This window comes from Ylistrum balloti, unplaced genomic scaffold, assembly GCF_031769215.1.
Source record: "Ylistrum balloti isolate Yb309-2 unplaced genomic scaffold, AGI_CSIRO_Ybal_v1 Utg370330, whole genome shotgun sequence".
Classification (NCBI taxonomy): Eukaryota; Metazoa; Mollusca; class Bivalvia; order Pectinida; family Pectinidae; genus Ylistrum; species Ylistrum balloti.
The window spans coordinates 443,493-458,047 of NW_026782240.1; the positions used below are offsets into that span (position 1 = coordinate 443,493).

Below are 14,555 nucleotides of genomic sequence, written 5' to 3' on the forward strand. Positions count from 1 at the left end.
TTATTGACTGATGATTTTCTTATAATGGAATTGATAATGTGTTATTGCAGATTTAATAATAGAAAATGAGATAAATTCACTTATTAATTTTAACATATAATTTGATATGTACATGTTGTGTAATCAAATAGTGCCTATTCACAACCAATACAAAAATACTTTTTTATTCAAAAATACTCCCAAAAGGATGATCCCTCACACCTATGTAATAAATGAAATTTTCATTAAGACTGTAACATAAAGAAAGTATGGTGGATTACATAAAATGATAGTTACAGTAATCATAAGCTATATAAGTTTGTAGCATTTTTACTAAAATACAACTGATGAGCTTATTTTGTTACCAGGCATGGAGTTTTTGATATTTTTTATACACTGATACAATACATGCATGAACAAACAAATTATGACTTTCATAACATCAGCTGGCTATCAGTGTCAAATTGGAATATCTGGTGAAGACTAGTTTTGACATGTTTCCTTTTAAAATTTTCCATTGTTCCATAAATAACAACCCCATGGCCTATTTTCAATGTATTCATATCAGATGTTCTCATGACTACAAACAATATTTTTATGGATTGTTAGTGGTCAAATGAATATCTGTTGATAATTTCTGTAATAAGGGAATATTTTTGATACTTGAGAAATATGACAAAGTTTTAAATACCTGGCCTTCAATTATGCAGTGTACTCCAATAATAATATAATTTTTACTTCTTGAATTTTCAAAAAAAATTTTTTTTTGTAAACACAATGATTTAATCAGAACAAACATATCAAATAACAAGTAGATATAGGATGGAGCATCAACACCAGGGATTTTGTGACTTTGTAGGCTTTATCAGAATCATCTGACGACAGTTAGCCAGGCCATCCCAAACATGTTAACCTGATGATGGTTGGCCTAGCCATGCAACACATGTCAACTTATAAAATAAGTTATTGAATAAATTATAAAAAAAAATGTCACTGAATCCCTGGTGTTGATGCTCGATCCTTTATCTTTTTGTTGTTACCTATCGTCTTAGGAGCTCTATTAGAATACTCCAGTATCCACTTACGATTCCTCTAACAATACATCTTACAACCAGCACCACTTAGAGGACTCCTTAACCTCTTTGTGTTATCCTTCGAAACACCTCAAATTTCAACTAAAATGGCAATGTAAAACTATGCCATGAAACTCTCAAATTACTGAAAGTTAAAATATATATGAAAATGATTTATCAATAACATTTTTTTTCAAAAAATAAATTACATTTAAAGGCTACAAGTAATATTCTTTTCCCTGTTGTGTATCCTGAGATTCCATGATGGGGAGTTGGTCGAGGTCCTTTGGATCAGCGTTTAAACCAGTCTCTTGTCTTCCATCAGTAATTGGTGAATGATCATCATCACTATCTTCTGATATTGAAAAGTTTCTAGACCTTGGGTTAGTTACATAATGTTTAGCCAATGATGAAGCTTTTGGTGTATGAGACAAAACATGGTTTGTCCTTAGATTTCCATGGATATTTTCCAAATCTCCATTCGTAAGAAACTCTGAATGACTGACTGAATCAAGCACACTAACCATAGACTTAAGATTTGGTAAAAACTGCAAAATCTGTTTTAGTTTATCAACTTTTTCTTCCAGATCTTTAATTCTGAAATCTTTCTCTTCTGCTAGTTGTTTCTGGACTGCCAACAGTTTGTCCTTTTCCTTAGAATCATGTTCTCCTTCATATATTCTGCTCTGGAGTGCTTTAATTTCTTCCTCTTTTACAGCTTTCAGTTGCTGAAACTGTTGCTGGTACATCAAGTCCCTGTCAATAAGTGTTTGGTTCTGGTGTTGTATGGTATTTTCCAGTGATGCTATACGTTGATGCATAGCATGCAGGTGCTTGTTTGCTTCCTGAATGTTTGTCCTGCTTAACATCTTTATAGCTATGAGTAGAGCTGTTTTCAAAAAATCAACTACTTTTGTAATGTAGTCCTCTGCTCATTTTAACATCATACCTGTGAAAAACAAAACGAAAGTAAAGCAATTAATTAAGAAAAAAACCATCAGAACACTGCAGTTACATTTTATGTGAATGCTTGATAAAGGGATAACCATCTGGGTAGTAAATGGTGGTCTTCAGGCTTATAAAAAGTAGGGACTTAAGAAATGCAGTGGAACTGGCCTGGGTTGATAATTGACGACCATGAAAATTGGTTGACTTTCCATTTAGAGTTTGGCCGGTTTTTATCCCAGACTTGCAGAGGCTGTGTATTATTTTTATTCCTCATACACTATAAACCCTAGTTTAAATGGTCCTGACTATTGGTGAGTTCATTTTACATTATAATTTAATTTTGAGAGTATATATACAATGCATATATAGTTCTGCTAAGATCCAGTATCAGTTGATCAGAGCACCAATGCTAATGAAACAGTCAACTTTGAGGAATATAATGTATTATCCATGGTCATAGCTATCGGTCTGATAACAGACATTTGACCAGATGACTAGAATGTAAACAACTCAATCGAATGGATAATAATTACAAAAAGGTCTGAAAATGATTGGTAATGATATATGTATTACTAAAACGAGAGTCTTGAGCAATTAAAACATTATGTTATATCATATCAATATCGATCTCCAGTCTTTTTTTCTTATTATCATCAATTTATCGTTCGCCAGCACAGCAAGCACTTCATGGTATTGTGTGTGGTAATTCAACTCCAACAACCTGCCCATATGAAAAACTTCAAACAAAAGTGTTGCTGGAACTTCAATATCTACAATAAACTAACCGCAGCACGCAATGAGAACAGAAGACCCCTTGAATTGATTAAAATAATTTTGATCTACAAAATATCTTTTAAATTTTTCATGTGAAAATAAAATCATACTAAAAGTCTTAAATAATTCAAATGAATTTAACAAATATATACTTTAATGCTTTGAAACGCATATAACAAACATCTTGTTAAAAAAATTCCATTTTAACTATTCAAGATTAGATCACATTTGTTCTCCGATGTACCTGATATCCGGTTTAACCTTCAAAAACTTTCGTAACTTTCCGTGAACGAGAAATACATTGTCTCTTACACAGAAGCAGCCAAAAGGTCCTGATTTGGCGTAAAACCTGTCCCGTCGCCTTACAGCATTAAAACTGCAAGATGTGTAGGTTCTTTCGATAACTGTTTGAAATGAATTATGATCAAGTATTAGGATGTTTAGAAATTTCCCATCAAACACTTATAGGACACAATGATGAGATAACTATTAGTAGTTATTTTTTCCCCCCAGAAAAAAGACAGTTTATGTAATATTGGTGACTAAAATAAGAACTCTTCATGACAAATTCAATCAAATACATAAATTAATATTGATTTTCCGAATTACCATGTATAACAGAATTGTTTCAGCAGTGTTTACAACTTTACTCTCTTTTTTCTACCAAGACAAGTCAAAATTGCTTAAAACATTAAGGTTCTAAAGATTTTTATGATTTGTTAATTAACAGAACGAAACCTCTCAATAACAAAGAGATTAGAAAACGGTGGTTGAAAACATCCTGATTTTAATAATGAAAACTAGTTAAACATATAAACGCTGCCCTTACAAATCCGACTAGAACTACATTGTGTTTCTTCATAATTTGGCTACTAACTCCTTTCTTTTTTAAAGCAGAGATGGTAGCTAGTTCTTTCTGCAATGTCTTATACTCTAAAAGGGAAACTCTTGTACATTTATTCTGAAGATTTTTTTGTCAATTTTTATAGTCTAGATATGTTGTCAAAGACTTTATTAATGAATTTCCTGTTCCCATAGAAATAGATAATCCTCATCATAAATTTCAGTTTTTCTGGCCCAATGCTCTGAAACCATTCAAGATAATTGCTCAAAACTTTTCACACCTATTAAGCCAGTAGTATCTTTTACTATAGGGAAGTTCATCATTTAAATACTTTTTTCTGTCACCATGGAAATAGATAGGCCAAATCAAACAGTTAAGTTTGTTTATTCTAAGCATTCGATGGGTCTACCTGTGGGAGGAAACCTGTATCCCTTTAGAGATATTGAATCCCGGATGGCTAGTTGAAAGACAAGTGTGTTACAACTTCGCCATAAAACCACAGCCTAATCGTGATGATGCATTGTTTTCTAGAAGAAGAAGAAGACAAAGCAGAAGACGATGATGATGACAACAACATTGATGATGATGCTGATACATCGTTACACATGTATGTGCCGATGTTCTGTAAAATCTTCCAAAAAATGAAATAAATATTAAAAAACCTGCTTCAGTACGGACATGGATCTTGCTGTTCAAAATGTGTATCTTGTTGACCAACTTGTGCTCGCTTTTAGGCTTTTTGTTGTAACCATGCAAGGGGTCTAATTGCGGGAGGTAACAAGTATCTCTTCAGGGAATCGACAGCTAAATGAAAGACTAGTGTGTTACAACTATGCCACCAAACAACCTCCTGTTCATGATGCTGCATTTCTTTCTAGAATAAGGAGATGATGATGATGATGATGATGATGATTATGATGATAAATGTGTATATGCCGATGTTTGTTAAAATCTTGCGAAATATAAAGCAAATTTTAAAAACACGATTCAGTGCAGACATGGATGAGGCAGTTCAAAATGTGCACCTTGTTGACCAATTTGCGCTCGCTTTTAGGCAGTGCCTATTTCTTATCATCGATATATGAAAGTCCTTTCTCAAAGAAAAACACAAAATGTGCGACATATATATATGTCAAGTGTTCAGGCAGTGCAGATCTCCTGTGGTTCTAAGAAATCATCTGGAGAAATAAACAATTATAAGATTGTGTCAACCACACCAAACGTGTTACAAACATTAATGAATTTACTCTTGCTGGTATACGTTGAAAAATACTTACAGTCAAACACGTTGCCGAAGTTTCGCTTGCGGTCTGACTGTTTGACAGGCCTGATTCGTGTCCAGCGGAAACCCGGAAGTTGATATCCGTGTCGTGCATGCGTATCAAAGCCAACAATATAATCCAATCAATAGCCGTGTTCTTCTTTGCAGACTCTCCTTAAACCAATCAAACCAATCATAACAGTTCTGTCATTGGCGCCATTTACAGCAGCTAGTCAATGTGAAGAATAGTAATAACCATGGCTAAAGTTAACATATTAGATGTTGTTGTTCTAGATAACCCGTCACCATTTCTTAACCCTTTTCAATTTGAAATCACTTTCGAGTGTTTGGAAGACTTAACGGAAGGTATGTATCATGTAATGTCATCCCTTTAATTGAGAAAAAAATGCCGGTTGGGGGGAAACCGTATTTATGCAAAAAAGAAAACCCCAACAATATGCCTTGCCTTTGACACTTTAACATTGGTAAAAGATAGCACAATTTTATAAGTGTATGATTGAATGTATACAATGGACATAATCATAAGAGATTTACAGAAATACTGTTACAATTAGAATTTTGGACCGTATTTATGATCGTAAATCAATAATTATATATGCATTGGCAACTTAAAGGTATAATCTGTAATCGCCAACAGAAATAGATTTATCTGCTGTGCTAGGATATGGATCAAAATATTTGCATTCTTAACGGAGAAAGTTCAGCACGTGATTAGTAGTATGAGATGTTAAGCACTATTCCAAGTTTTTCATCTTTTTCTCAAATTAGATGCCTCGCTCAAATACATGAATTGTAAGATGCACCCACCTGGTAATGCTCACAGGGGTAAAACTCTATTAACTATATTTCCAACTTAAGTACAACTTTCCCAGCTAGGTGTGCTTTAAGATTTAAATAAAAATTAGATGAACAGGAAATAAATTGTACTTGTATTGCTGTCCTTATTGGTTAAAACAGAGACGTGATATACCGTAAAAACCCATGTAATGTCCGCACTTTTTTTCACCGAAAATCAATCCAAAAAAGGGGGTGCGGACATTACAGAGATATAGAGGAAATGACACTTTTTCCTTCCGACAATTCATATCATATCTCCTTGAATTGTGTTCTTAAAAGCCAAGCATACCTTATATTATCGTTCTATGGTTTTTTCTATGATGTTTCCTCAACCAAACATGATTATTTATGATTATTTATTATAGTTTCCATGGTTAATTCCTTCCAATTTCTCGTTACAGGTTCGTATTGTGTCGTCCTTCGTAATAGGAAGCCATTTTGTTTGACTTTGTCACATGAATAAAGTTAGAGTTATTCCCCTTTCCCCATTTTGATTATGGATCGTTTATCAGAAAGTCTTAATACATAGCAGGCCGGTTTAATAGCGTTTCTCGAAAAGAAGTCGTCGTCGTCACTGTGGAAGAACTCCTCGGCGTTGAAGTTGTCTTCCTCTGTCTGGTCGTTGTAATAAATGGCGTTCTCGTCGTCTGATGGTATGTCAGTAGGGTCAGTGGCGCCGTGGGTCATGAGCGGGTCATGTTACTGTATAGTTATCGTTAATTGGCTAATCACACGCTGTCACTCACTCACACTCGAGGTGAGGAGACGACCCAAGCTGTTTATAACACTGCTGGGCTAACCCTTATCAAAACACCAATTATCGAAATGAGGACTTGTCATACTGGTAAGCTTACTGTACCATTATGGAGAATAACTGTTATAAACAATTAAGTGAATTCTTGAATGGTACCTGTAAGTTATACACAATGCGACATGCTCTCGGCCATTACGACATTAGCGTACGTGAAATGAAATCGGCAGCTTCAATTTGCATTTTTTACCCGCGGACATTACATGGAAGGTGGGTTTTTTCCCCAGATTTTTGTGTTAAAAAAGGGGTGCGGACATTACACAGATGCGGACATTACGTGGGTTTTTACGGTATATGTCTCTGGTTAAAATCATGTACTTGATAGGAGATTTAAGATATTTGAAATGATGGCGTGTTCATGTATGGTAATCTTTTAAGATTTTTGCAGCTTTTAGTACATGTTTTTATTTCCAAGTGGATGCTTGACAGGTCAGGGTATATCGTAACTAATCATGTTCAATAGGTCAGGAGGTCAGCCTGCAAAAAGAAAGTTCAGCAAGCCAGCTTTCCAAGGTAGTACGTCCTTGTATTAATAGATGAAAAGCTTAGTTGCGTCTTTTATCTGAAAAATGCATGCTATGTACAAGGAAAAAACAGGTAAAAAGGCCTCTGACATATTTTTCATTTAGAACCGTATACATGTAATAAAATGAGCTGTAAGAAAAAAAATTTAACCAAAAACAGAAATTTTCAGCTACAAGATATGCAGTATATATCGGTAACAATTCAAATAAATGTTAACTAATGTGTAAATACTGTTATTCAAAATTATCATGCAGGGTCTCCGGAATGATAAAAAATTGGCTCTACTAACAGCCAAAGAAGCATGCTCTGTCAGGTGTGTGACAGAGACTGTATGTAACACTTTGTACAATTCAAACCAATCTGCTCATTTTACATCACGCTACAGTTTTTCTTAAGATTCCCAGAATCTCAATTCAGTACTCTAAACACCACAACCTGTGGGAATTTTGTTCAGGGCCAACATGAAAGGAAAGGGAAAATGCACATTCCTGTCCCCCAATTGGAACTGAAAATTGAACCCAAGTCTCTGACATGATAATGATTGGGATCTACCAACTGAACCAAAGAAGCACATTCTATCACCTAAGTGATAGAGACAATGTATGCTTTGAGAGATATCTAGTTCCTTACAATACATATTGATAATGTCAGAGTTTATGAAGACTGATGAATCTAAATATATACATTTAAGAAGGGAGGAAAGAAATATCAGAATTAATTTATATCAGTCACTTGACTTTTACAACCTGAAGCAACCGTACACTGTCCTATTTTAGGAGTGACTAAATTAATCCTGAATGTTTGTTTTCGTATCCACTAGACAAGGAAATGACACCAATACATAAAACTATGAAATTGTTTTACCCTTGAGTGATTAAACATATTTCTGAAACAACAATGTCGCTATTGTGGTTCGAAAACATACTTGAACAGTTAAGACAATGATATGGAATTGTGATATAAATTGGGGCAAACCTATAGCTAAATTTGCTGCTGTGTATGTTTAGTATTTCAAATAATAGATCAACCCATCATAAACAGCTTCTTCTTCAGTCACTCAAATTACATTTAGAGCTTATTTAAAATAGAGCTGTCATCAAATATCTAATATACAATGCTACCAGATTGACCATCAAGAACCGTAACTCTGTGACAGCTATCCATTGATGATCATACATGCAGTTTGTGGAGTTATATTTTTAACCAAAATTTGAATTTTTACCTAAAATAGTAGATAAATGTAAAATAAAAAATATGTAAAAAAAAAATTGCAGTGTTTGTTGACATATTGGGATGACTTATTTCATACAATTTCTTCTTGGTGTTCCACAGATTTAGAATGGAAAATAATCTATGTTGGTGCTGCAGAAAGTGAAGAGTATGATCAAACACTTGACTCCGTTCTGGTTGGTCCTATTCCTGGAGGGAGACACATGTTTGTTTTTCAGGTAATATACAAAATGATAATATATTGATGTAAGGATTCATCATCTTAATTTCTTTGCTCACATGATCATTTTATGATGCTTTACATATATTTTATACAACACAAATTAGCATATATACATGTACTATACAGGAATTGTGGTGGACCAAATTTAGGTTAATCATCCTTGGTAGACAAACACATGCATATGATTCAGACTTGGACTCATTGCTTTAAATGTCTGCTATTTATAACATATCTATGATGAAGGGATTGCTTTAAATGTCTGCTATTTATAACATATCTATGATGAAGCAATTGCTTTAAAGAATTTGGGAACAGAGTCCATTTCTTATTAAATGTAGTCCATCTATGTTTTGATTGGCATATTTTCTGAAAATTTGGAGTCTGTTTTCAATCTTCAAATACGTTTTGACACATTTACAACAACTTTCCGATGATTTGGGATGAAATTAACTTGATTTTGAACTGAAATTGAAATTTGATTTGAAAATTTGTTATTTAAATATAAAGAAAACTTTGTCTAATTTTATAGAATTAAAACTCATAAAAAGACAGGGATATAATAGAGCTATTTTTTGTATGATTTTTTGATATTTTCTTTTTGTTGAAGGCTGGACCTCCGAACACAGATAAGATCCCGGTTGCTGATGCTGTAGGCGTAACAGTTGTGTTATTGACATGTTCTTATAGAAACAGAGAATTCATCAGAGTAGGTTATTATGTTAACAACGAATACAAAGACCAAGAATTGAGAGAGGATCCACCATCGGTTCCACAATATGACAAGGTATGCTATATAATGCTATGCAGAATGTCCAAATCATTATAAAAACAATGGGTATATCATTTTACAATTTTTAACCCCATCTTCAATGAAGTGATAGGTTCATCACAATGTTTGATTGCATACCATGATGAAGTCATTATCTTTTATATTACCTTATCAAACCTTTGACAAAATTGTTTTCAATTTTTTCACAAAAATAATATGATGAAAGTTGCACTTTATGGATAGTTTTAAACTATCTTATTTAGCATTATAGGTTTTAACATTCCCTTATTTAATGTTGTTATATTTCAACTGGCATCACAACAATGAACACATGTCTAAAAAGCAAATTAATGTTATGGATACAATCGAAATATCCCACTTTTTTTCTCTTTTTTTTTTTTTTTTTTTTGCTGTAATCCACTATGTACTTTCAGCATTATAAGTTTGCAGAGGTTTACTTTCACAAATTTTGAACCACTATTGTAAAATTCATAGTGAAAGCCCTTCATGGAAGCCCAATTTCCCTGAGGATAGGTAACCTTGCTGTAGGACATGTGAGGAACATTGATCAGTTAATGACCCGTTGATATGCTTGATCAACTTCTGACACTTCATTTACAAGGAATATGGTACATTGTAGCTATGATGTTCTATATTCCAGATAAAAATATAGTAACTGGTAGTATATCATGAAACATGAACACGCTATTTATGTCACAAGAACCAGAGGTTAAACTGCGATGCTAATCAAACCTGTTATTTAATGGAAATAAAGAGATATAAAACAATGTAATTTTATGGATAATTGCAGTTTGTAACTCATAGAATTAACATGCATTCTAATTTCTTTCGATGTCTCAGGGCCTTGATAGATGTCATATAGGGCTCAGGATAATTTCTAGTTTCAATCTTCTTTTTTTTCTGAGCTTTGCTAATAACAAAATAGATCATGTAATAAACAGTATGAATGTTGACATGATATTATATTAACTATCAGTATTCTATTGGATGTCATACTTGCTAGATTTTCTTTGCAATAGAGAAAGGTTTTACTCCAGTAAATGTTAATACCATTTTGTCACATGAAAGCTTCAATGATCATGTTACAATCACATATTCCAAAAAGTCGTGTTACCTTTAAGCAGTTTATTTGAATATGAAATATAATGATATTCCAATTTCATTTTTAAAACCCTTAAACTACATGTAAGTGGAAAGTTTCTAGATGCAGTTCTAAGTGCAAGTGGCATTCACTGATCCAGTTCTGTGTCATGTTATCCTCTGTTAATAAATTCAGTAACCTGTCAAATGCTACAGTTTCTTTTAGGCCAAAATTGCAATTTAGTATTGGCATGCTATTCTTCAGATTGAAGTAACTGTGATCAGTAGAGATATTGTTTTATGAATGAATTATGGTTTATGAGAAATGTATGTCATTAGATGCCACATTCATGATCAGTACTGTATTATTGTCAAGATCAGATTACTGTAGATAAATAAAGCTTCTCTTTTTACAGCTGGAAAGAAGTTTATTAGCCACCAATCCTCGAGTGACACGATTTAAAATTGACTGGGATGACAATGGTGAAACACCTGCCGATGAAAATGTGCCACCAGCAACAAACACAGAATCAGAATCTAACCAAATGTGTGTAGACAATAAAGACAATGTGCTGAACAAACCTGTGGCAGCAGTTATGAACAACAACAGCTCAAGTCTAGGGACAAGCGATAATATAAAAATGGAAATGTGATCATCATGTTATCGTCTTGTTCATTATTGTGTCAAGTTTCTTCATCAAAAGCCAGTGTGTGCTTGGATAACAATTTACATTTAAATTAGTAGCAAACCATTCTCTAAGCACGTGTTTGATATAGTTCTTATTAAATTTCATCAACTCATTTATACGAAGTGCCCCAGTGTAGAGGTAAAATAAGGTTAAAAGTTTATTAGTACAGTTTTTTGTGTTCTAATAAAATGAGTTGTTTTGTTCCAGGGTTTAAAACCTAAGCCATGTGTCATGCCTGTTGAAGATGAAATAAATGCTATTATTATTATCAAATTTCAAATTATAATGCCAGGGTGGTGTTTGGTGATCAGTACATGTATGCAAACTACATTTGCATTTCATTTGTGGTATATTAAGTATTATTAGTCATTGTACCTTCTTTTGCACAGTTCTTTTGTTAACGACTTTTTTTTTCAAAGCCTCAATTTTTAGAAATTAATACCAAAATGAAAGGCTCCAGCTGGCCCCATCCAAACAACATTGTCTTTGTATTTACTATTTACATCTGTTAAATAGGTAGTTCAATAGAGATCAGATATATTTACAAAATCTACCTTCTTGATTAGGGGAAATAAGTTAGTGTTGAAGTCAAGGTTTTAATGATAAATAAGTAAAAATATAGCAAAATTAGGGCTTTAGTTTGTAGGAAACAATTTTGTGTTGAACTTAGTTCCTCAGTGGTGTTGTAGCACTTGCTCACATATTTACCTTATATGTTAATAGAAATACAAACCCTGTTTGTATTTGTTGATCACCAGGAGAACACTTGTGTAATTACTTAATGCCATAGTATATTTAATAGGAGTCCTGGGTAATAATCTAGTGCTATTATTTAGGGTTGATTTGTCGGAAATAATCCCAGTGTGATCAGTGTGGAACGAGAGATTAAGCTTGCTTCAAAGTTTTTATGTGACTTTTTGGATATAGAGGAAAATGTACTGAGAAATGTAGGCATCAGTGTCATTTTGTTCTGATGACTTATCTATCCTCAAACTGGGTACTGATTCCTTCATAAATGGGCTGTTAATGATAACATTGCTGTTTCTGAAAGTTTAAGCAGTTTTTTGTAATAAGAAATTTAATTTGATTCAAAGTAAGTTTTTTTATGATCATTTAATAACATGCTGCAGTGTATAAGCTAAGTAATTCATGGTAAAGTTTTAAATGTTCATATATAAGAAATTGATTGATATCCTGTGTTTAAAACTTTAGGCAAGTGTTAAATTTTGATGGGACATACATGCAAGTCACAAAACAACATTTCATCCTCTGGTATCTAGAAATACATATTTGCATAATTAAATGTCATAAGCATCCTATCATTTTTTAACAAGAATTTATGTTTGATATAGCAAACATGCATTTGCCAAACTTTTCACTAACAGGTCATTTGTTAGCACATGTAATTGTCACAAATAGTGTTGAACTGATTTCAGCATCTTTTAACAAATATGATAAAAAAATGTTGTGCAATGTATGTATACATAACTTGTACATCAAGGTTGAGCAAAGTGTATAATTGACTTCAATTTTTTCTTGTAATATCTTCCAATCTTCACTGTAGTAAATGTGATGGTTGTACCATATGGTATGCACATCATATGAGTGCGACGTGCTTGAAGGCTTTGAATGTTTACATTTTTAGTTTTGCACCAAAACAGCATTTAATATGATGTTTATATGGCTTTATCTAAATTACAATTACAATCTATATAATTAACACAAAAATAACTATCATATTTACACCATATTCCAGTTGGAATAAGGAAATAAAAGGTGTTGGTACAGGAATTTTCAGATTTTTGTAAGGGTTCCAGAATTGAAAATATAAAAATACTCGTTAAAAAAAAAGATTTACGTACCATGTAAGTCATCTACTGTAAACGAAACATGTACCAGTACACAATATGAATTAGCAGAAGAAAAATATGTATAGTAAATAATACAGCTGTATTTGTAGCATTACCAACTATCCAATGTAAATGATCTTTTTAATCTATAGATCAGTATGGAAATCATTGTTTGGTATGAACATCATAATCAAATGGCCTTGACATCAAATATTGATTTTCCATGTAGGGATGAAAACATCATAGACATTTTTATTCTGATTGTATGGCAGTGTAAATGCGTTGTTAATTTTGTGTAAATTATATAGCAAACAATTGTTGCATAGACAATGCCATAGAAAATATGATGCAAATGTAAACATTCAAAGCACTTAAGTCTGACGCTATCATGGGATGTATGCACCATATGGTACAATCATCACATTTATTACAGTTTATCTCTGAAGAAGAGGATTTGTTTCATCAGGATGGTAATGATGTTTATACTACATACTTTTTAAATGAAAATTGTTACATCTTGGTATTGATCAAATGTTTTTGGACCATGGGAAATTTTTTTTTTTTTTATAGAAAATGTTTTCCGTGATATATTAATAATCCTGGAGAGGACCAAGGCTCCTGCAAAATGAAATTGTCCCCATTTCCCCAGTGTATAGGATGGTCCATTTTTAACATAAACTGAAAATTCCTGATAATGGCCTTTTTCCCTATGATGTATCAAGTCATGTTGATGTTACCTATATGTTAAGTAATAGAACAGTCTATACACAAATATTTATTTCATCGAGGGAAAGAACTTTGCAAAAACTTGTTCATTGTGTTTCGAAATGGAAATGCTAATGATATTCAATGTATTGTTCATTATTTAATATATATGTGTGTAATCAGGGATGTATGAGAGACATTCCTGGTGTAATGTACTTCATATAGGTAGAGTATTCACTTTTGTGAATTTGAAAAATTTTATACTTGAAAAATACAATAGTGTATTTGATCAATTAAAATAAACTGAGTAAAAAAATCACATTGCATAATTTTGTTTTTATGCCCCCAACGTGAAATTGGGTAGTGTAACTCAGTCTATCCATTTGTTTTTTCATTGCAATTTGAAATAATGACTTAAATTTAGTGTATGCCTTGAAACAACAGAGATACAGATCAAGTTTGAATTCTGGTAAAAGAAAATCCAAATATTGGTGGGCGTTATTGTTTTATGCACTTCGATTGTTGTGGAAGATTGACCTTTGCACTTCAGATATTGTGCAAGATTGCAGTTTCCTGGACTTTTTTTCATTTATGTTAAATAAAATTTGAATCCTGTTTAGAAAATACAATTTCTCATGGTGTTACGGTGACTTTCATTCTGTTGTGTAGCTTCAACCTACAGGATTACAGTTGTAGATTGAATCCCATTTGGAAAATCTAATTTTAGGTGCAGTTATACCATTAACAATTTTGCCATCCAATACAATTCTAGAATTCTTGTCTCCAACCCCTGTGATACATGTCAATATGCAAGGTAAGTGTAAGGGCGTTAATGTCATACTGACATTTCTAGTTATTGATTTTAAAATTAGGTTTAAAGCAATAGAAACCAACTTCTATTTTCAAATTTTATAA

At 32.7% G+C, this 14,555-nt stretch overlaps 2 protein-coding genes across 2 annotated transcripts; one reads left to right on the forward strand and one right to left on the reverse strand.

Annotated features, from left to right (window-relative positions):
• Positions 1 to 1,270: 1,270 nt before the first annotated feature.
• Positions 1,271 to 1,921, reverse strand: LOC132553474 (uncharacterized). Its single transcript, XM_060217723.1, has one exon. It carries the CDS (start codon positions 1,919 to 1,921, stop codon positions 1,271 to 1,273), a length of 651 nt encoding a protein of 216 aa, XP_060073706.1.
• Positions 1,922 to 5,136: 3,215 nt separating this feature from the next.
• On the forward strand, positions 5,137 to 13,959 carry LOC132553466 (histone chaperone asf1b-A-like). Its single transcript, XM_060217714.1, has 4 exons — positions 5,137 to 5,245; positions 8,406 to 8,521; positions 9,134 to 9,310; positions 10,813 to 13,959. The coding sequence occupies exons 1-4, from the start codon at positions 5,137 to 5,139 to the stop codon at positions 11,047 to 11,049; spliced, it is 639 nt and encodes a 212-aa protein (XP_060073697.1). The 3' UTR covers positions 11,050 to 13,959.
• Positions 13,960 to 14,555: the final 596 nt, after the last annotated feature.